This window comes from Parus major, chromosome 1, assembly GCF_001522545.3.
Source record: "Parus major isolate Abel chromosome 1, Parus_major1.1, whole genome shotgun sequence".
Lineage (NCBI taxonomy): Eukaryota > Metazoa > Chordata > Aves > Passeriformes > Paridae > Parus > Parus major.
In genome coordinates, this window is record NC_031768.1 from 13,185,661 (window position 1) to 13,209,032 (window position 23,372).

The following is a 23,372-nucleotide window of genomic DNA, read 5'->3' on the forward strand; positions in this document are numbered from 1 at the left end:
TCATTCATCTAGCTGCCAGTTTGGGGGATATGTGTAGAAATTAAATATGTTTGAAGATTTCTGTGTTTCTGACAAGTGAGTTTGACATTTGGCAGTGAGGTCGAAACCTGTGTGTCTTGAACAAAGACCACAGTAAATGTCATTTTTTCAGAAGATGATAGGAGTACTTACTAAGTTAGCAATAAACATACAGATAACAAAAAGACAAATGAAGGGGGTAGTTTAGCAATCTTAATTTAGTTTTAAAATATTTGTACTATTATACTTTAAATACTGCTTGTAGCTTATTTCCATCTTATGCTAGAAATTTGTGATAAGTTAAAAAAATGGGATTTTTTGTCACTAACATAGCTTGTTACTTTTCTGTATAAAATACACTATAATTTTCTTAATAAGTCTTCACAGTGAGAGACTCATACTTCATTCATGCCTTTTTCTTACATTTGAGAAGATGAATAATTCTATAAGACACAAATATATATATGTACATATATCTGTGAGGATTGATATTCAGCATAGAGCAGTCCTGTCCACTTTGAAAGCAGTGGCAAATCTGTAATTTTCAACACTCATCATTTAACTTATAGGTATTAGTAATAGGAGTATTTCCAGTTAAAGACAATTCTCATTTTTGTGGATGTATCAACTGTTTTATACAGGTCGCACATTCTGATAGCAGTAAATGCAATTGGAAGACTGTTAGGCTGAGCTTGCTCTGTAGTTGGGAGCAGTTTTTTTTGTACAGGTGTTGTGATGCAGTGACCTTTTAGACAGATGGTTCAAGCTATCTTAGTGTCTGTGAAGAACAGTTACAGGTTCTGGCACACTTAGAATAGAAAAACCTGAGCTGAGGCACAATCCATGCTGAGTTTTAGTAGATTTGATTATAACTAGTTCTGATGCTTCTGATACAGCCATAATGACTGTAATGATAAAAAGTACCACTGCTGTTAGGATCTGATTAAGATTGCTCATAGCAGGAGGGGCAGAGATTGTCAGGGGAGCTGTCCTGGTCAGCTCTGTGCCCCTAAGAAATGGAGTGTGGGCAACTTTCAAGAGTTGCCAAGTTTTAATTTCCGGAGTTTTGGCAGTCTTGTTCCTCTGATTGGTGGTGATTGGTAAGCTCCTAACTTCTCCCTTCTCAAGTAATGCACTGCTTTTGGAATTCTCAAGATGGATTGGGTGAAGTCTTCAATATGAGGATACCAATGTGTTTAAGATAAATTGTTTCCCAAATTTAATTTACTAATTACAAAGGATTTTAGATAAAAGACATGGAAATAGGATATATTTCTTTGTTCTCTATTTTTGCAATTGTTGTAGCAATGGAAAGTGTTGATAGCCACTGGTTGTTGATCTATCCCATATGACATCACTCCTTCTGTTGCTGTTAGTGGGGGATTATGATGAAAAATGGTGGACAAAATTTAATGATTTTAGTTTTAAACCATGTAAACAAAGGTTTTATTTGGTGGATAAATTATTTTTACTGTGTATGTTATAACTGCATTCTTACTCAATACAGTACACTGCATTCAGCAGCCCAGCTTTCAGCCATATATGCAGTTGTGAATGTTTGGTAGTGTGTTCAAATACTTGTTGTATTGTATTTTCATAGGTGTGTATAACATTTGACTACGGAGAAATGTCCTCTTCCTGCAGAAAAGCATGTTAACAAAACTAGGGTCAAAGAATTCTGTTCTAGGCAGCCTTTACTGTGCATCTCACCAAATAAAGCATGCATAATGGCTTTGAAATTTACATTTAAATGAATGCATTTGGTGGATGGAAGAGATTATTGCATTTTAAGCTCTATTTTATGGTTCTGTGTGTCTGGTGAAATATCTTTATGGTGTAACTCATAGATAATAGTGTTTTATTATGTGAAAACTTGTTCAGCTTGACAACAGAGGTGATTTTGTAGAATATCTATGGGATGGGTAAAATGAACAAGTACTCCATAATCAGTAAACAAAACAAATCTTGCTGGTTCTGTCTCAGCATCATAAATGAGTTACTAAGGAACAGCAGTAAAGGAATGCAGAAATTTTCCTTTGAACTGATGTGCTAGACTTGGTATTGTCAATACCTTCCTAGAACAATAAGTTTCTGTCCCTAGAAAATGCCTGTAAGCTTATTACATAAAGACACATATTTGAAAGGTCCTTTTTTAGGTAGTACTGCTTTTGGAGAGATTTTTAGATCCAGGAGGGCATGAGTCAAAAGCCAGTATTCTGTAACTTGCTTCTCAATAGCCAGTGCATTTAGACTCCATTTCTTCTGCTTGTGACTAAGAGCCTCAGACACCCTGAGGAAAGAAGGTTCTCCTTGTTTAGCAAGAAAAAGCAGTCTGGAGTAGGGTTTTCAGACTTCTATTACAGCTGCAGAATTAAGCTGAGAAATCAGTGTTCCAAGTAAGTGGTTTTACAGTCACAGCACTGTAGAATCCAATGCATTATGTGCTAAAAGAGATAAAAATGTAAGGAACAGCTAATAAGGTTAAATGTATTTCTCTTAGGGATTTTCAGCAGTCTTACTTCCTGTGCTGCATTACCCTGATCAGCTCTAATATGTGTAGAACAATAACGAATGTCAATGCATATTGCTCCCCACCTTGCCTTCATTGTTTATACGTAGGATTTTTTTTGTTCCAGTTTTCCTATAGACCACTGCAGGCTCCATGTCTTCCTTTGGATTAAGTGTGCTGTTGTGATTTGCATGCATGAAGAAAACCTAACTGAATTTTCCATTTTTATTGAAAAAACGAAAAAAAATTCGTTATGTATTGTCCTCTGGGAAATAACTGCAGCATTTGAATAGTGCTTAGAATTACATCAAAGATTGCAAGTGTGTGTGGGAGGAATGGTATAGCTATGCTTTAAAAAAATTACTTGGTTTGAGAATATTTTGTATTGCTTTTTTAAATGTTTGAACTACCACATTGTTATTTGCTTTTGACAGAGGATGTTAGCTTTAGAAATGAAGATTTTTACCAGTTAAGCATAATATGCATTTAATTATCTACTTTCCCAGTTTTTGTACTATTTTAACCCTTTTGTGTATTTGCACTGGCAATACATTTTTTTGTTTTAAGGAAATATTTATCTGCTGATAATGTATACGGCTTTATGCCAAGAAAAGGATATTTACTCCTTTTATTTAATGCAGGAAAACAAGTAGTCCTTTTGCTTTTCACTCACAGAATTCTGAAACTTCTTTAGATGGCGTAAGAAGAGGTCTTACTGGTTTTGTGCCTACTTAAGTAATCCATTAAATGCTTGCTGTTGTTTAGTAGAAAAAATATGTTGATGTTGAAAGCTGTAGATTTACTAAAAGTAAAATCAGCAGGAATGTGAAAAGGATTAAGTGATTTAAACACCCACATTTTTAAAACATTCAGAAATAATAATTTCCAAGTGTTGACCCCTTTGTTACTATTATGGAGATTTGTGGCTGACTCAGAGTTTTAAATATTTTTTTATGGAATAGCCAGTTGTAGGGAGATGTAATAATTGGAACCCTAAAGGCTGTTCCCAGGCACATTTTATTTCTCAGTATTTCAGTGGTTGCTGCCTTGTTAGATTTAAAATTCAAAGGGTAATAACATATGCATGACATTTTGTGTGTGTGTGTATTTATCTTACTGCTATTTATTCAGAATTAAAAGGAAGGTCGCAAAAAACTCCCCACATCATTGCAGTGTCTGTACAAAAGCAACATGATCAGAGATTTACAGACTAGTTGAGGTTGTAAGGGACCTCTGGAGGTCATCTGGGCCACCTGCAGGGTCACCTAGAGCCAGTTGCCCAGGACTCTCTGATGCTGGTTTGGTTGGGGGTTTTTCATTTGTGTTTGTTTGGTTTGGGTTTGGGGTTTCTGTTTGGTTGTGTTGAGTACTATTTACTTGTTTTGATCCTTAAAAGCAGCATTGGAGGTGCATCTACCACGTTTCTCTGCTTAACTTCACTTCCAGCTTTTCCTTTTTGCTCCTCTGAGGGTGATGAAAGAGGCCTTTCTTTTAGGGCCATCTTGTGTGTAAGTTAATTCATCTCCTTTTGTTTGTAGAGTACCCATAATGTCATTACCTTTCCCAAGGTAAGGGCAGAGATGTGTGTTTGGAGCTTGCTGCTGTGGTTTTTCAGTGTTGTTCAGGTACATAGTGATGCTCATATTCTTTTGAAGAAATTCCTTCAGTAGGATTACCTGTATGATGGGAGATCCCATTGTTTCCAGATGAATATATACTGCTTCTGTGTTTTGGGGAATGTTGCTTTGTTTTTCACTTTTTCTTCCCTGATACATTGTTGTGTTATTCTGTTCTCATTCTCAGATTTGCAAATTCCAGCTGTCCTTTCCCATTTTTAACCCTGATGATGGAACTGATGCTGAGCCAAGTCTTAGTTGGTCTCCTAAAGCGCTGTAACTTGCACATTTGTACTGTGTGAGAGTCCTGGTAACCAGGGAACTTCTTGGCTGATTTCAGACAGCAGTGAGAGTTGTTTTAAGTCTCTGTATGTTTTATGAAAATGAGTGGCCCATTTAAAGGCAAGTGATCATTAAATCTCTTGAACAGGAAGGACTGAGGTATGAGCTCAGCTATTATTAAACATCAGAGAGATGGGGATGGGAGAAGAGGAGTTACAAGTGCTCTGATGAAAGAAGGGATAAGCTAATATTGGTGCTTACCTTTTTATTTGATACCAGAAATTCAGTTAGAAAAAATCCTGTAAAGTCAGGCTTTATGCTTCCTCTTTAGTTGGTTGCTTCTATTTGAGTGGTGAGAAGTAGTGAAGTGGTTCTTTCCTCGTCTGCTTTTTTGTAAGAATTGGCAATAACTAAGAAAAATATCTGATGGTAATTTTTCTTTCTGGTAGGCATTTGATGTTGAGGAATAAGAGACTCGCAATACGTGGTTCCAGGGCAATTTGCATGTTTCTCTTTGTCTTTAGTGACATTGAAGGAAAGATGCTATCATGGATACTGGTGAGAAAGTGATTGTATTGTCATCTCCTGCTCTTACTTTGAGGAATTTGAATTCTGTGAGAAGGCCTTAATTGTAATGAACACTCCCAGCACTGACTTTATTGTGCACAGAGCCCATCATCAGACTTCAACAGTGAGTGATGCTCATTCCATGAGGTGTGGTTACAAACACCCACTCATCAGTTTAGTTTTGCACAGACAAAGAGTATCTCCAGTTCGGTTTTCCAGGATGTGTTTCCAGGAGTGAAGGAGAGGAGATGATTAGCCATTGATGAGTCTAATAAAATGCATTTCTGTTACAATGGCAGCAGCCAGAATGTGGTGCTTAAGGAAGAGGGGTAAGTGGTAACTGCTTTCTGAGGCTCTGAAACACATCTCTGAGGCCATGTACTTGCATGGAGTCTATGACCTTGAGAATCTGCAGGTTTTTCTAATCTTGTTGGCATTATTTAGCTTTTCCTGTGGGTTATCAGTACCAAAACATTATTAGCTTTATTTGTTATAGAAAATTCAAAGTTAAATGCGACAAATATCTGAAGGAAAGTTGAAGTGTAATTTAAGGTGGGATGAAGTGGAACAAAAGTAGCTGAACCAATTCTAATAGTAAATGAATTCCAAATAGGGAAGTTGTTGCTCTTTCTCTCTCTTTCTGTGCAAATATGTGTCCTGCCCTCTGCATCAGGCTGGTTCTTGTGTCGAACCCCACAGTGTCAAGTCAGAAGTCAGCTCACTGGAAAGCAGAAAGATTTCTAGTTTTTAGGTTCTGTGTGTGCTGGGTAGTGGGGGTGGTCATGTTTGTGTTATGTGTCTTTCTCATATCTGTCCCTCCCTGCACTTAGTTTATTTTTTGGTCGTGTTTATGAATTGAATTGACTTTCTGGAGAAGCCAAATGAACCCCAGAAATGGCCCAAAGTAGGCAGCAGGAGCTCAAGTCCCAGAATGTGACAGAAGAGAATACAGTGTGCTATGGTCCTTTGATAAATTGTTAATTGGTTCAAGCTGTGTTGTGCAACTTCACCCTACCTAAACCCAAGGATATTGAGCAACATTTTGAGAAATTTACAGATTTTGATTGCTGAATTGACTTTGGCGGGGCAGGATTCTGCTACTCTTAGATTTTTTTTATGTTTATTTGCAGTTTAATTATAACTTGCATATAAGTAACACTATATCTGCAAATGCTTAATGAGAAATTAAGCTTCAGTAAGCCCACTATACAGGATATTAATTTTTGTGACCTATTCTTATCAGTGCTTCTTGTTGCCCTAGTATTTTACATTTCATAGATCTCATAACTCAATCCCTATAGTTAGAAGTGGGGGGAACGTGATGAGACTGTGTTTTTACAGAAGTGAAGCACACAATCTCAAATAATAGCTCTGAAAATGTTTGTTTTCCTATGAATAACTTATGAGTAAATTGATTTACATTTTAAAACATAATACATTTTTTTGTTTTTTTGGATCATACAATGTACAGATGTACTGAAGCTTGTTTCTGAAGTTAAGGAAGTTTGGCTTCCTTTTTGAGACCTCTGATATTCAAGAGTGGGTGTTTTATTGCTCCCCTGCGATAAATTTTTTAGAAAGATTGATGGGGGAGAGGAAAAAAACCATGACAACCTTTTTAGTTCATTATATGACCATGAATTAACTTGGAGTAAGGAATCATTTCAACAGTATTGCATAGTTATTTTTGTTCATTACCCTGTGTTTAAAATGAGAATATTTGGTTTGGGGAGAAATATTTAAAATTTGTGTTTTAAGTTATTTCCTAAGTTGATTTTTGAGCTGGAGGGAAAACGGAAAGAATGGTGAAGAATTCAAGTCCTAATCAAAGCAATCTCAGTTAGGATTTATCTGGTCAAGAAGGGCTTGTAATATGTTATTAGACATTCTGATTTATTTTTATTTTTATTTATTTTTTTTTCTTCCCCCCAGGTGATTCATGGCAGGGGACGTGGAAGGGTTTAGCTCCTCCATCCATGACACCAGTGTCTCTGCAGGATTCAGAGCACTGTATGAGGAGGGATTGCTTCTTGATGTCACACTTGTCATTGAAGACCACCAATTTCAGGCCCATAAAGCACTGCTTGCCACCCAGAGTGATTACTTCAGGATTATGTTCACAGCAGACATGCGAGAACGAGATCAGGACAAAATCCATTTGAAAGGTCTGACAGCTACAGGCTTCAGTCATGTCCTCCAATTCATGTACTATGGAACTATTGAACTGAGTATGAACACTGTTCATGAAATCCTTCAGGCTGCCATGTATGTTCAGCTTATAGAGGTGGTAAAGTTTTGCTGCTCTTTTCTCTTAGCTAAAATCTGCTTAGAAAACTGTGCAGAAATTATGAGACTACTGGATGATTTTGGTGTAAACATCGAAGGAGTCAGGGAAAAACTGGATTCCTTTCTGCTAGAGAATTTTGTGCCACTCATGTCCAGACCTGACTTTCTTTCATATCTTAGCTTTGAGAAGCTCATGTCTTACTTGGATAATGATCATCTGAGCAGGTTTCCAGAGATAGAGCTGTATGAAGCTGTTCAGGCCTGGCTACGCCATGATAGAAGACGCTGGAGACATACGGACACCATCATTCAGAACATCAGGTTTTGTTTGATGACACCATCCAGTGTTTTTGAGAAGGTTGGTGCATTTGAAAAGCAATAGGTAGGATTCATCATTTAGCTAGGGCAGCATGCCATTAAATAAATAGGTAAGATTCTGGAAGCTATGAGAAGGAACAAAATTATAGCATTTATTTTTCTAATAAAGAAAAGCATAGAAGGCAAACAACTAGAAGTGTTGTCTTTGGTTATTAGACAATAATACCTACAGTGGCTGGAGAACAGGTATGTTTGTGGTACATGTTTATACATGACTTGGTATGGAAAAGACCTTTTGAAATAAGTCACTTGTATCTAGTTTGATTTCAGATGTTCTTAACTGTTTTCCACAAGTTGCTTCTTGCTTTCCAGAGGCCTTAGACCTGCACATACTATGTAGGGTGTATCTGTTTTATCAATATAGTCAAAAATAGTGACTGTAGATCTTTTGGCTTAAGTACAGGGGAGGGTTATTTACAAATGAAAAATAACATCTGGTCTTAAATCTGCAGTGTTATTGTATCTTCAGTGCTTGTGCTATTACACAGCAGTTAGAAGTAAGCCCTGATCCTGCAAAGTTACACATTCACTTGGTTGTATGCAAGACATAATGCAATCAAAAGTTATTGATGGTATCAAATGTAATGATTTACTTTAAATATCAGAGGACTTTTTGTAACAGGTGATCTTATAGTTAATTTTTATTGTATGTAGTAAGAGTTGAAAGAGAACTTGTCTTTTCTACTCTTCTATTGATGAAGAGACAAAAAATTGTTTTCTAGTCCTTGAGAATCTCTGAATATTTGTTAACAGTAAAGGATTACAATACTTTGTAAGCAGTTCTCTTACAGGCCAGTAACAGTATTCAGGTTAGGAATTACTTTATCTGTGCTATTGTAACAATGTTAATTTTGTGTTATAATATACAACTTCAACTTCTGTATTTTTCGCCTCTCAGCAAATTAATAGGAGTTCAGACACCATGTTTTTATTGTGCTTCTTAGAAATTAATCTCCCATATATTTTTACTTTAGTGAATATACAGATATGTTTGCATTGGTGTTGGTGGTTTCAAGGGCCACTGGATCATCCAAGCAGTAATTCTTATTTGTATTTCAGATTATAAGAGATATGAATTACTTCAGACTAGCAAATTTTTACATTTTGGATTTTTTTTCTCTGTATGTGCACTGAGTATAGGAAGTAATAATACAAAAAATATATTTATGATGGTATATTGGACTATAGACATAAAATAAATACCTAAACATATTTCAGAACACTAATGTAATGTTTATATTGGGTTAAAACATTAACTAGTTAGAGCTAAACTCTGCAGGATACTGTGTAGTGTCATGTTTTAAATAGCACTTCTACCATATTATTACATCATTTAAGCCCTTCAGTAATAAAACCTACAGAATTCACAACATACTTTTTTGAGGTTAATCTAATAAGGCAGGATTTGTGTGAGTCTGCTTCAGCTGTATGGGTTTTGGGGATGCAAGCATCAAGCTGTTTTCAGTTAAATTTCTGTAAGTACAAGTGAAAGTGCATATTGGTCTTCAGGATTATATTTAGGTATAACTTCTGGAGTTTGTTTTGATATATTGTTGGTATAAATCGTGCATACTGTCCTGGTTTATCTTAACAGCTACCAAATGGCCCAATAGGGACAACTTCAAGAGAGAAGTTGTTTTCAGCATGCCGGGTTATATACCTACATGTAAAGTTTTATCTGGTAATACCCTTTCTGTTAATTGTATGTGGGAGCAGAGAAAAGCCAGTGCAGATTATGGAGTGAGACAGCTCAGCAGAGGGAAGCAGAGCTAATTATGTCATTTGTTACTGCAGCTAGGAATGCATTTGTGTTCTGCCCTGGCTAGAGAGTATTAAGTTATCCACAGGACAAGTGACAAAGGACAGCTGCAGTTGGAGCCAGTATCACATTTTAGAACACTTCATTTTTTTAATAAGAGAGTGTATCTGTTCACTGTTCAGGCAGTAACTCGGGGAGAGCCTCTTTGTGTGTAGAATGGGGAAATAGTGGTAAAACTCCCTTTTTTGGAGATCCACAGTCAGAAACCACACTTTTCCTGAACCAGCACGTACTGAATGCCTGAATGTACCAAATGCAGTCTGAGGTTGACTCTTCCAGTTCACCAAACTCTGTATTGGCTATACACTGGCCAGCTTGTCATGTACTTTTGTGTAATCTTTCTAATACACATTCCTCAGATGCCTGTCACTGTAGGATATAAATAACTTATATAACTTTGCAAGTCATGGTATGGATACTTTTGTCCTCTTAAGCCATTCTGTTCCTTACATAATTGTTTTGGAGAGGTGTGCAATTTAAAAACTAAATCAGTGAGTCTAGATTAATACCTGGAGGCTGATGTGCATTTAGAGTAAAGGTACAGCATGGTTGCTTACAGCAGACTGTCCTGGAAGAATGAACTATGAGTGGGTACTCCTTTTGTTCCTCAGCCCTTAAAGTACATGCAGATGTATGGGAAAAAATGGAAAGATAAATCAAGTAAGGATTTAGGGAGTAGTTAGAAAGTAAAGGCAAAGTGTTTGGGGAAAAGCACAAGTTTCACTATCCATTTGTGCTTTCCTTTTTTATGAAAGATATCCATGGCTCTGTAACTCTTGAGGAAGCTTGGAGATAGAAGTTGGAGTGCCTTTCACCTGCATCACTGAGTTTATCTCCATAGTACTGGAGGCAGCCATGTCATGATTTCCCTGAAATACGCTATTTAAGGTCCGTTTAGTTTCTGTGTATTAGTCAGATTGAAATGTTGGTTCAAAATCTCTCCTTTAAACTCAGGGGTTTTTAATGTCCATTTTGTGAGGTTTGTTATGACTAGCCCATGGTGATTTATTGATTGCTAGCTTAAATCAAAAATTTACTAATCACTAGGTTCATCAGCTTCTGCTGTAGAGGTAGGATGAATAACACATTATTTTTGAATTTCTACTGTCCTGTTCATAGAAAATAGTAATTTTTGAGATGATGTCATTGTAATTTTATGTTACTGTGACTTTACCTTTCATAAATGTGTTGAATTTCTTTTTTTTTTCCAATTTACCTCCATGTCTAGTAGTACATATGTATCTACTTACAGAATTTTTTGTGCTGAAGTGTAGAATAAGAGGTGTGGGTGAAGTTAGGGGCCCCTCTTATTGTAAATATGTGCTGTGCTTAATATTTTTGGGTGTTAAGATTACTGTTGATTTGAATAGATTTGCTAGCAGTATTTATTACATGCTGAGCTTTTTAATTGTGGTATATAGATTATTGACTCCACTCTGATTTAAGATAATAGATTGAATTAGACAGATTGAATTAGACTCCAGCTTGACTTGGACAATTTCTCTTTCCAGTTTCTAAAAAGGAACATCTGAGTTATCCATTTGAGGGTATTGTCCTTGCTGCACAGAGGCTCTGCCTTTCTATGGTTAGGCTGAAAACACTTAAGTGATTTATATTCTTGCAGAATAGCCCTTCAGAGCCCTTCACTGTTACTGAGCAGTTCTCACACCAGCTTATAATTGTGATTAGAATATGTCCAGAGATAAATAGATGTGAAAATAATAAGGATCTTGGTTAGTGGAGTTGATGGATCTTTAGTTTTGATTCAGGTTAATCTCTAGTAAAATAAGTTTGTTGGGGTTTTTTTTGTAAGTAAGAATTTGGTCTTTGAAGTGTGAAGAATAATACAGACACCATTATTGTTTGTTGGAAACGTGGAGCATTGCTTCTGACTCCTAGTAGCTGAGTTTTAGTTGCATCACATCTTCAGAATTGACAGGCTTAGAAAGCATGAGCACAATAAGTTAGAATCTTTAAAACAGTCCTCTATTTAAATTACTAGAGATGATAAAGGGACATTATGAGCCATCAAGATATTTCTGTGCTTTTGTTTTTGTTTGTCTTTGAGACTTTTTTACCAGTTCTACAGAAGGAAGCAAGTTAGTATCCACCCCATGTAATAACATACTAAAATTTAGTTATCAGGTGCAAAAATAATAGCTATTTAGTTTGGGCAGTTCAAAAGAAGCCTTTCTTTCTGGTTTGGAAAGCTTTTTCTTATAAACCTAAGTAACAAGAATACAAATAGAGCAGTAGCTGTAAATGGTTGTATGAGGAAAATTTTTTTTAAAAGGCTATATACTGAAGTCAAATGTGTTACAGAACGTTCACCTTGCATTTCATTGCTCTTTCTGAAGCTTAGAAATTAGTGTAATTGTTTTTGGGGAGGGGAAAAGTTGAACATAAAGTGGGGCACAGCTGGTCTTTTTTGGGGATAACTTTTCAAATTAGAAATTTATGGCTTAAATTTTTGTTTTACTTCTTCATATAATATAAATGGAATATTCGGAGACACACAAAGCTGCTACAACTGGAAAAGCATGAATTCAGTACAGCAGAAAAATAGGCAATGATTAATCACTGCATTAATTTGGAAAGCCACCACTTTTTATGGAGTATTTCACTGATTTAAAAAGAAGAGAAAATGCATTAAAGCTCAAATTTACTGTGACTGGAGGGATGCCATGGAGGACAAGTAGAGGGGTGGATGTTTTAATTATTTTTACATCTTTTATTATGGAATAACACATTTGATTTTGTTTATGCAGTTCTCAGTGTGTGTAGCTGGAAGTCTGACTGTGAACCAGTAGTAGCTCATACATGGAGACAGTTCCCATTCTCCATCTCTGGAGATCTTGCAGAAACTCCACATCAGGCTGTGTCCCAGCATAACCCCTTCAAGAAGGTTTTCTCCAGAAAATTAAAGAAAGAATGGAAAGAATGCAAAGCATGTAAAAAAGATCACATGAGCAAAGCTTTAGCACTTGGATGAAATTCCTTTTTTGACAGTATGACTGGCATTGATAAGGAAGTCCAACTTAAAATTCTTTTGAGACCCTTCAGCAAAATAACAGAACAGTTTAAAGAAAAACTTCAAAAATGCTTTGAAGCATTTATATATTTTTAGCAATTCAGAGTTGATGATGTACTCTTTAGGAATGCACATTTGTTTTACTTCAGGGTTCATGACAACGGTACATTTCCATCTGTTTTGCTGAAATCCATGTGTTCTGTTTGAGTGTTAGTGATTATGAACACATTCCTTCCAGAGCTTCTCCATTTGAACTTAACAGGAAAACTGGTCTGTTGATAAGCACTTTGATATTTGCTGATCAACTTCTTGTTGCTACTTAGAGGCAGTGGCAGAGCTGAGAGCTTTCCTTCTGTATGTTTTGGATGTCAGATAGAAATTCCTGCAAAAGGCCATGGGCTTTCATCTGCTGACATCCACAATTTACTGTTGTTTTAAATACCAAACTACCTAAGTTTTAATGCTTCTCTGATTATATACAGAAGTAGGGAAAATTACTGTAAAATTATTTCGAAGTGTAGACAGAGAGTTTTTCTTACTAGGGGCTGAACAGGGCTTTCAAATAGTACTGTAACATTTTAAAATGTGTGACTGAAAGTGATCCAAATGACCTACATTTGCTTTGTTTTCATTTGCATCAAGCAAGTGTGAGCAGTCTATACTTTCCTATAGGCATATCCTAACATTCATCTTAGAACATCATTTGAGCCTCAGGAGAGGTACTGCTCCTGTATGGCAGAGGTTATGCTGGTGAAAAGTGGATGGTTAAAAACAGGAATATTTTTCCTCAACAGCCAAGTCTAGGAATGCTCCAATTACCTTTTCTCTCCAGAAGTGAGGTAGTAGATTAGTTTTGTTTTGTGGGGTTTTTTTCTGCACATTTTAAGAATTGCTAGTGCTTGTGTATTTTCATGTTCAGCTCTTCAAACTTGTGCTTCTTGAAGCTTCCCCATGAACTTCAGTCACAGAGGGATGCTAATAACTGGGAGTTGCATTTGTTCCTTGATGTCTTTTTCATTTATGGTAAGAGCTTGAGGCTTTGCTTTGACATGAGTGCCTTTGTCAAAATAAGCAGTAGTAAAGTAATAGATTGATTCCCTGGTCTGGAGGGTCTCTCTCTGGAATTAGAGATACTCCTTGTTTCCTTTGGTGTGCTCTCACAGGGTGAGATTTAGGCTATTGAAGGAGTAGAGTGATGAGGTTGTACGCTTATTTTAATTCGAGTTTCTGGCTGGCATTCAAATTTCTAGATCTAATAATAGAGTTGTAAATGTTGAGGGAGAAAGAAAAGCATTTTCCATCTCTGCCAGGCTTTTCTGGTATTCTTCACATTGTAAGCATGTTGATCCTGTTGTCTTCCGTAATTATTCAAGAAAACCTGAGCTGCATATAGGTGGAACAAAGATAATTTATATTTTTATTTAATTTCAAAGAGGATAGCTCCAATTTGGGAATACCTGAAGTAGTCCTGCTGGTTTAGAATTCATCCTTTTAAGGATAAAAACCATGATTCTTTGTTATTTTAACTTCCTTTTTCATTTTTTGTAACCTTTATATGTTACCATTTTTCTGTGCTGTAGTTCTCCTTGCCAGCCTGTTTTCTGTAATTTATGCTCAGTCTTCAGTCAGGCAAGGTATATAGTTTATTCTAACAAATACCATATGAGCAGATCTGTCTTTGTATGATATATGCTTTATTTGCAATGAAAAAAAAGAGCCCTTGTTCCCAGAAAAGTTGGGCTTACTGTGGGTTTTCTGTAACTAGCATGCTTGAGTAAACCTTTTTGCTCCAAAATCACTTCTAGTAAAAACATTAGAAGCTGGGTATTGCTGCAGGAATAATATATATGATCTGCATGTGACCATCTTCCTTTTTTTTCAAACAAAGATAAGTTGATCTTGTCAAAATTGAAGGGAGGGAAAGAAAAACTGTAAATACATCAAGTCACTCACTTTTGAGTTACATATTGCTTTACAATAGTAGGTTAGTATTCAGCTTTTTTTTTTTTTAAGTCTGGTATCTCAAACTGTCACAAAACCTGCAAATTGTGTCCAATAAGAACAGTTCAAAATATTTTTTAAAATCATTCATTGACAGCAGAATGTCTTAATTACTACACAAGGAAGAGATGATTAACAGATGGCTAACAAAATTTTAATGGTATTTATGGAACAAGCTGCTATTTTATTCACAAGGTATAAAGAACATTAATTTCCACATTGCCTTCCATATATGTCAAAATTCATTCCTCCACCTCTGAGGCATTTGTTCTTTGGGACAGAGGCTAGGAGGAGGTGGGGTAAAAATAGTAGCTTCTGGTGTTACCTTGTGATCACTTGAAATTTCAGAGTGGCCTCAGATTTTTTTCAGAGCATTGCTTCTTATTTAGAGCTGGTAGGTACTAAAGGCTTTCAGACTGTTTGAAAGCAGTCCAATTTTGTTTGAAAGAAACTGGGATTTAGCATCAAATTGATGGAGGATTGGTGGATTTGGCAACATCTAGCAGGTTTTATTTGTCTCAGAAGTGTGATTCAGAATGCTGTGTTACACCAGACTGTACAGGAAGAGTGAGGCCTCTGAAGAGATTCTCACGGTGAGCTGAGGACTGCCTTGAGCTAGATTAATTAGAATGTTCAAGACAGGGATGTGTTTTGGAATGGTCTCAGGACTAGCCTCAGGTACTTAAATTGGCTTAGATAGTAGGAAGGGTCCCAGAAAGGGATTCTTCTTTTCCCTTGTGCCTACAACTCCAATAAAACTGAGCAGGAATGGCTCTTAGATTATAACTCTCACCTGGGAAGTGGAAGTTCAAACCTGCCTCTGCAATTTGCCAAAGAAATGCACAACCAAAGGATTATAGGTGGAGATGTTTCCTTGTTGTGTTGAAGGCATGTGTTAACATGTGGAAACTCACAGAGGGAAAACCATAATGTTGTCATCAGGATGAGTGGTTGGTTACCTTCCCTTCCCACCCCATGGCAATTTAATAGCCCTGTAAGCAGAGCCTGGCATTTTGAGAGCTCAGGCTTCTTTTGTGAGAATGCAGAGAAAAAACAGACTAGAGTAGACCTTGGTAACCACAGAATGGGTGTGTAGAGTGTCTTTAAAGCCCAGGAAAAGATGGAATTTTTAATTTGGGTACTTTATGGATTAAGCAGAGGATGAACAGGAGCTTTTTTCAGGAGAAGGAATAATGATTTTTAGACTTGGGGATTTTAGTTGTGCCTAATTCCACCATAAATTCTGCATATGATTATTCTGCTGAAAATGTTAGTCACTGCTCTTAATCACTAAATTGCCTTCTGGATTTTGGATAACAATACATCAGTTTAAACCTTCATGCATAAATGAAATTGCTCTCAAGATTGCCTGAATGAAACAAAGTAAAATAATCTTCTAATGACACATAGTGATTTAGGTTTTCTGGGTTGTTTCTCTTGGTCAGAATTTTAATATCTTTTAAATGTATTCATAGGTAAAAACATCAGAGTTTTATCGATACTCCCGGCAGCTGCGACATGAGGTTGACCAAGCCATGAATTACTTTCATAGCGTTCACCAACAGCCTTTGATGGAAATGAAATCGAACAAAATTCGTTCCGCCAAACCCCAGACTGCAGTATTTAGAGGAATGATAGGACACAGTATGGTAAACAGTAAAATTCTTCTCTTGCACAAACCAAGGGTCTGGTGGGAACTAGAGGGTCCTCAAGTACCTTTACGACCAGACTGCCTTGCCATTGTAAATAACTTCGTGTTCTTATTAGGTGGGGAAGAACTGGGGCCAGATGGTGAGTTCCATGCTTCATCCAAAGTGTTTAGATATGACCCAAGACAGAACACCTGGTTACGAATGGCAGACATGTCTGTGCCACGTTCTGAGTTTGCTGTTGGAGTGATTGGCAGGTATGTTTATGCAGTGGCTGGGAGAACAAGGGATGAAACGTTTTACTCAACTGAACGGTATGATATTACTGAAGATAAATGGGAATTTGTGGATCCCTATCCAGTCAATAAGTATGGACATGAGGGGACTGTGCTTGGTAACAAGTTGTATATCACTGGTGGAATTACATCATCTTCAACTTCAAAGCAAGTGTGTGTGTTTGATCCCAGTAAAGAAGGGACGGTAGAGCAGCGAACACGGAGAACTCAAGTGGTCACTAACTGTTGGGAGAACAAATGTAAAATGAATTATGCAAGATGCTTTCACAAAATGATTTCTTATAATGGTAAGCTTTATGTCTTTGGTGGTGTCTGTGTGATCTTGAGAGCCTCCTTTGAATCTCAAGGATGTCCATCTACAGAGGTTTATGACCCTGATACCGATCAATGGACTATATTGGCTTCTATGCCAATAGGTAGGAGTGGTCATGGTGTAGCTGTTCTGGACAAACAGATAATGGTTCTTGGAGGCCTTTGTTACAATGGTCATTACAGTGATTCGATTCTCACTTTTGATCCAGAGGAAAACAAATGGAAAGAAGATGAATATCCAAGGATGCCATGCAAGCTGGATGGCTTACAGGTCTGCAGCCTGCACTTTCCTGAGTATGTTTTGGAGCATGTTAGACGTTGCAGCTAAAACAGAATGAACAACCCAATCAAATACAAAAGAGCTGTACTAATTTGTTGAAATAAATTACAAATCAGTTGAATTCCTGCAGAGACATCTCCTTGTGTATAGGAACAACGGCTAAATGCTCAAGAGAAACAGAATGTACAGGGAGTGTACTTACCAAGTTTATTAGAAAAGGTGATAGCTGGTCTGACCTTGTGAAAGCTTTGTTGTGTTTTCTTTTAACAAGTGTAAGTATGAGAAATATATTTTTGAGTCTGCTTTTTCTTATGGTAACATTTTATGTCTACAATGTGTTCTCTTTTTTTTTAATGGCCATTATATCACTATCCTCTTCAAATAAGTTGAGTTTGACAAAATATTTGTGAAAGGAAGAGAAGAAAGATGTTATTTTCATTTTTTATTGAGCATCAAAATGCAGCTCATCACCTGTACCTGGGTACAACCAGGTGTAAAGTAACAAAACCAAACTATTTCTGTATTTTATGTTGTCTTAGATGCTTTTCCCATTAACTGCAAAGTACTCTCAAATCTACTAGGTCATTTTGTTTTCCCTTATTTACTTTGGAAAAGAATTTTAACCCTTTTGCATGACCCTTTTCCTGGTTTTGTATAGTTGTACCAGTAAGTCTGCCAAAATGCAAATTACACATTTTCTACTAAATTGAAAACAAAACAATTTTATATTTAAAACACTATTTCTATGCTGCCTTCTATTGTCTGTGTTGTGTTTGTTGGTGAGTAAAAAATGTATACACACATGTGCATACACTGTAGAAACTGTATATAAATGCATCTTTTTATGTGCAGTTACAATATTATATTTTAACTAGTGCACAGATTCAGCCATATCTGTTGAATTTAATGTATTTCATGAGCTAAATAATTCAAAGTTCTTAAGTGAAACTGGAAGCCTCATTTGGTATCAAAATATCTTTAGTACATACTGATTGATTCAGTAGTCTTAAACTCTTTATATTGTTGCAACATAATGAACTGTTGGTTATTTGTTATTTTATAAATTATTTTTTAAAAAGCAAGCTCATTTTACCTGAGTTTCTTTTTGGTTTCAGTGTGCTGCCCAGTTATCTTTTTTTGTTAAAATAGAAAATGTCAGTAAGCAAATGCTCAAGTGCTGCAGCCCACAGTTATTTTTGGAACTGAATACTGGATATGCTACAGTTTGTTGTCAGTACTTTGCTTATACTCACACTTCAATATGAGTACTCATATTGAAGTGGTGTAATTTTTTTATTATTATTATTATTTAATTATTAACAGTTAAGAACTACTGTGTTTTGAAAATGTTGAGTTAGGTGATTGGTTTGTTATTATAATTTCTATTTCTTTTATAAAAACCTACACAACTATGGCTACTGACCTTGGAGTGCCTGAATAGAGATGGCTGGTCCAAGAGGGCTTTGACTATTCCATTGTGTTAACTTGCAGGTATAAATGGCAGCAGATTGGTAAGAATTATCTGCCAAGACATTAATAATAACAGTAACTGCATTTTGACTATCTTTGTGGATGTAAACTGGCCACTTCTAGAACCCAAAGGAGAGAGCTGGGGAAGCTGAAGGCTCACATGTAGTTCAGATGCTGAAACATGAGCTGCATATTCTGTAAAATCTTGTGCTGCTGTGTTTCATTTTAAGCAATAGACTTTACTTTATATGCAGCAATGCAAAACCACTTTATTCAGCATCTTCCAGTCAGAATTCACTGTAGAAAAGGAATGTACAGTACTCAGGGAGTTCAAAAGAATGCACTTACAAAGGGACCAAAATCACCCTAAATTTTCCATGTTAAAAATAACACCTACTTGTGTAAATGAAGTTTGAAATAATAGAAGTTAAAACAATGTGTACAACTTATACTGTGTTCCGGTATCTTTGTAAGAATTATGTTCTGGGTTGAAATGTGGGTATTTGGAGCTATGTGGCAAGTCAGCAGATTTTTAGGGTTTGTTTATTGTTAGAAATGATTTATTAATCGAGTATTTTCATACGTTGCAAAAGAAAGAGGGAATGTTTGCCATCATAGCTGTAGTGGTGAGTTATTTACACCAGAAGAGACTGGACCAAATATTTATATTCAGCCTTCTGATGCAGACTAGTTTGCAGCTAAGTTTGTCTTTTTTAATAAGAATTCAGTTTACTGAATTAGAAATCTCATTTACTTTCTTAATAGCCTGACTTAAAGCAAATGTGGCTTACACTAAAACCTCAGTTTCACTGTGAGACTTGTGTGTACATCACCCTATATGGGAAGAGATAAATTGATTCTCGTAGGTGCTGGCTGTGTGCTGACTGTACATAGTTCATAGAATATTGGGGCACAAGAGAAAAAAAAAAAAAACCAGGGATGGGTGGTGGTTTTGTTTTGGTTGGTTTTTTTGTTGTTGTTTTGATTTGGGTTTGTTTGGTTTTGTTATTATTTGTTTTTGTCACCAACTCATTTCTCAATAAGTTAATGGGGCAGCAGGCTAATGCTGTGTGAGGCAGCTGTCAAGGGCACGTTACATTGAGTAGAGTACTTCACTTTATGTGGGGTGCCAGTTTAGGGAGCAGCCCTGGCTCTGGAAATCTGGTGGTCAGGAGTCAGATATCTTACAGACATGGCCAAGACTTTATTATAACGGTAAGGATGATAGGGGTGTCTCAAGTTCCATTCTTGAGTCTGCATTTAAGCGCCTTCTGAAGGTCTGTGCACTCAGCAACTGCCACTAAAGTCACTGGTGAGTGCTGACACTTGAAAAATGAAGAACCAGATCAGTTTTGGTGCTCTGCTTTTAAGCTTATATTTATCTTCAGGTGCACAGTTCTGAAAGATCTTGTTCAGGATTGTAGTAATAATTGTTCTGTGAAATTATAATTGAACTGTAGGTTTCAGCTTCCCTAAAGTTGTATCTCCATTGAAAGGCTGGCTGTAACCTTTCCAGCTATAGAGATGGTTGGAATTCACTTGGGATTAGAATCATGGGGATATGTGAGAATGTGTTGTCAATTTACGTATCTACCGTGCTTTCATTGTTTCAGATCTGAAATATAAAAATTAGCTTCTGTTCTTTTTTATACTGCAATGAAACTTTTGAGACAGTTAGTTTGATTGCTTGGAGGGATTTTTTTATTGTTTGTTTTTTGTTTGTTGTTTTTTTTTTAATGTTTGCTCTTAGTATTTAGCTCCAGATAATTTAGTTCCTTAATAGGGACAAACCTAAGATGGCTAATGAGAATTGCCTATTACTATCAAAGTTAACAATATGGTCAGATTAAGATGGGATTTTAAAAACATTTAAATGCCTCTCATTTGCCAAAGGTAAGTTATGATCTTTGGTTCTTAGATTTGGGGAGGTTCTCCTATTCCCATCCCATAATGGAATACCAGCAAATGTAATGTTACCCACATATTTAAAATTCAACATATGACTTGCTTTGAAAAGCAAGTGTGCTTGCCTTTTTCTAGAAAGGTGGACATCATGAGTTACAGTCCAGGGTTGTTTTTTTTTTCACATCTATAGAAAAAATATATCAGCTTCATTTCTTAATTTAGCAACGAACTTCAGGAGGAAATTTTCTTTTCAAATGAGACAATGGACAAAAGCAAAGTGTTCCTGTAAAGGAACTGGATACTGCCAGTTCCCATTTCACATCTCCTAGGTCTGTTTTTGGGGGGCAGTTGTTTTTTTTTTTATAGGTACTGCATAAGGAAAAAATAGCTTACTTTCTGCCACAAAGTGTTGGTAGTTTCATTGTGGGAGGCATCAGCTGGCAAAAATAAACTTTAGAACTTTTTTTTCCTATGAATTTAGCTGGAAGAAGGCAGACCTTGATTTTACAGAGGTCCTGCTGTTTCAGAAAGCACTGCTAGCAAGTCACAGCATATGAGCTATCTGGAAACCTGCTTTTATGTTACCTGTTTTTGAAAAATGTGGATGCCCTATTTCCTGCAGTATGATAGCAGTCCTGTTAGTCAAACCTCTGAGGGTTTGACTGCAATATTTCCCTGGTTCCTGATATTTGCACCTATTTATTCTTGAGGCCCTCCTGCCATAGAATCCCAAGTGCTGCATTTCCTCATGCTGATGACACTTGTGTGAGGGATGAAGCTTCACTTGACACTCAGGAAATAAAGATAAAATTCAGCAGGTGCAAATTCAAACTGATCTAAAAAACCCCATTGCTTAACTCATTATGTCCATTTTTTAGCAGAGGGAGGGTAAGCATTGTGGGGAGACGCAGTTCTTTAAAATAAACTTCTAGTTTGTCAGCCTGCATATGTCAGAGTCTTTTTAGAACTAGTAACATTTGTATAGGTATTTTGCCTTTTTAATATACTTTTTCTTAAAAAAGTAAATACAGATTTGGACCCCAGATTCTTTTAACACTTCAGATGTGGACTTCACATATGTGAATAGTCCAATACAAAGAAACAGAAAACTGTAAGGTACTTAAAGGAGAACATGTAAGCACAGGTGTTACTTAGCCTGTGCTTAAGAGTTTACAGGTTTGGGACCATCAGAGAAAACATCCCTCCTGCTCTTCTGCTAATAAAAATATATATAGGTGGTAAAGTTACTTGAATAAGCATTTGTCACATGTGGCGGGGTTTACTGAAGGAGAGTGGAAAGAACATAACTGGAAAACATATCATCTATTTAAATAGAGCTTGCTGATGTCCTGTAGCTCACATTCTGAGATTTTCATGTTTGTTAAACAACTTAAAGCTGCTTAAAATAAATACTAATGACTACTTTTGCATCTGTATTCTATTTTTGAAAGTTGGTTAGTAACTTGAAAATTTCCATTTGTGTGGGTAAACTTCATAAAATGCAGTTGTATGTGGCAGGTGGCAGAAAAACTAATTTGTTTTCAGCACAAGCTTTCCTATGTGTCCCTGTACTAATTTTTTTTACACTTCACTAAGTTCAATTTATGTAATATTTTAAAAATAACTTTCAAACATCAATTTTAAATATCTTTGGATTAATATTAAGTTGGTAGCTAGGGGAAAATAATTTCTATTTGCAGATAGTTTTTATTTATGACTGATAGAAAAAAATCTTACTGTAAGCCTAGGAAGTGGAGTGCTCTGTAAGACTGTAAAGTTAGCTGTATTTAGGGGGGCTTTTATTACCTCAGTGGGACCCACCTAACTTCTATGTCAGTGTTGGAGCAGGTGAAGGGAAGAGTGAATTACGTTTTTATTTTAAATATTTTTCCCTATATATTGTTATTTTTGTAGATCTTCTTAAAATAAATTAATTATATGCTGGAGATTGCAATTCCACTATAATATCCCACAATTCCAGTGTACAATATCAGATTGTTTGTATTGAAAAGAATGTATTTGATAAGTTAACAGGAAAAGTTATTTTCAAACTGTATTGTGTTTGTGTCTAGCTATTGGAAATGCTTTTCCTATAGAAAATTATATGTATATGAACTCATATATACATTTGGATTACCTGTCTAATGATTACCCTAGGGCTGCTATAAAGTTCTCTAAATAATTTAAGAATTGCCTCTTTTTAACTGTTTTAAAGCATTTTTCTTGTCTTTTTTTTTTCTTTTTTTTTTTTTTTTGACAGAAAGTAATTTTACCTTGCTATGGATACAGTATGCTCCGACTTGCATATATGCTCTGTTTGGGTTTTCAAGCTGAAAAAAATGTATAAAATGTGTATAAAGAAAAGTGTAAATAAAATATTTTTAATCTTTAAACACTCTTGTGTAAATTTTGTAACACTCAAAAATGTAGTGGATGTGGATTATTTTCCTCAGGACTTCAGAAATGACTGAATTAAACAGCTCTTCAAAACTGTCTTATTTCAATGTGTATGTAAGATTTTGTTCAAGTTATCCCCTTAAATTGGATGTGCTTATATAAGCAACTTCAAGCTCTTCTTTTTAGCTGTATTTTACAGTCCTCCCAGTCTTAATTACTGTAGCGTTTTTGTATGTTTACTCTGCATTTCACGCTTGAACAAATGTTTGGAGTTGACTTGGTTGTTCCATTTGTCCCTTGGTGTGAAGTTATGAATTTAAACTGCCAAGGCTGAACACCAGGGCAGCCTTTGGTGTTGGTCAGCAGCCAGGAGAGACCATTCCCTGCTGTTGAGTGCACGGAATCGAGGGCTCCCAGACAACGTGTGTTCACTGGCCAGAAGGCCAGGATATACTTCTTAACATTTCCTGTAACAGGAAGGGGAAACTTCATTTCAGGATTAAAGTGTCAGATTAGCATTCAATACCAGGGAGGGGGGAGCAGGGTGGGAGGGCAG

The 23,372-nt window shown here is 36.2% G+C and overlaps 1 protein-coding gene across 17 annotated transcripts in view; it reads left to right on the forward strand.

The window, feature by feature from the left end:
- KLHL15 (kelch like family member 15) overlaps positions 1-22,812 on the forward strand; it is a 28,358-nt gene extending 5,546 nt beyond the window's left edge. For 7 of the 17 annotated variants that reach the window (XM_015620146.3, XM_033512231.1, XM_015620122.2 and 4 more), the window contains 2 exons: positions 6,925-7,636; positions 15,983-22,812. In XM_015620146.3, the coding sequence (XP_015475632.1) occupies positions 6,932-7,636; positions 15,983-17,092 (1,815 nt within the window). In that variant the 5' untranslated portion in view covers positions 6,925-6,931 and the 3' untranslated portion in view covers positions 17,093-22,812. The other 10 variants (XM_033512248.1, XM_033512249.1, XM_033512236.1 and 7 more) reach the window with 10 other exon arrangements.
- Positions 22,813-23,372: the final 560 nt, after the last annotated feature.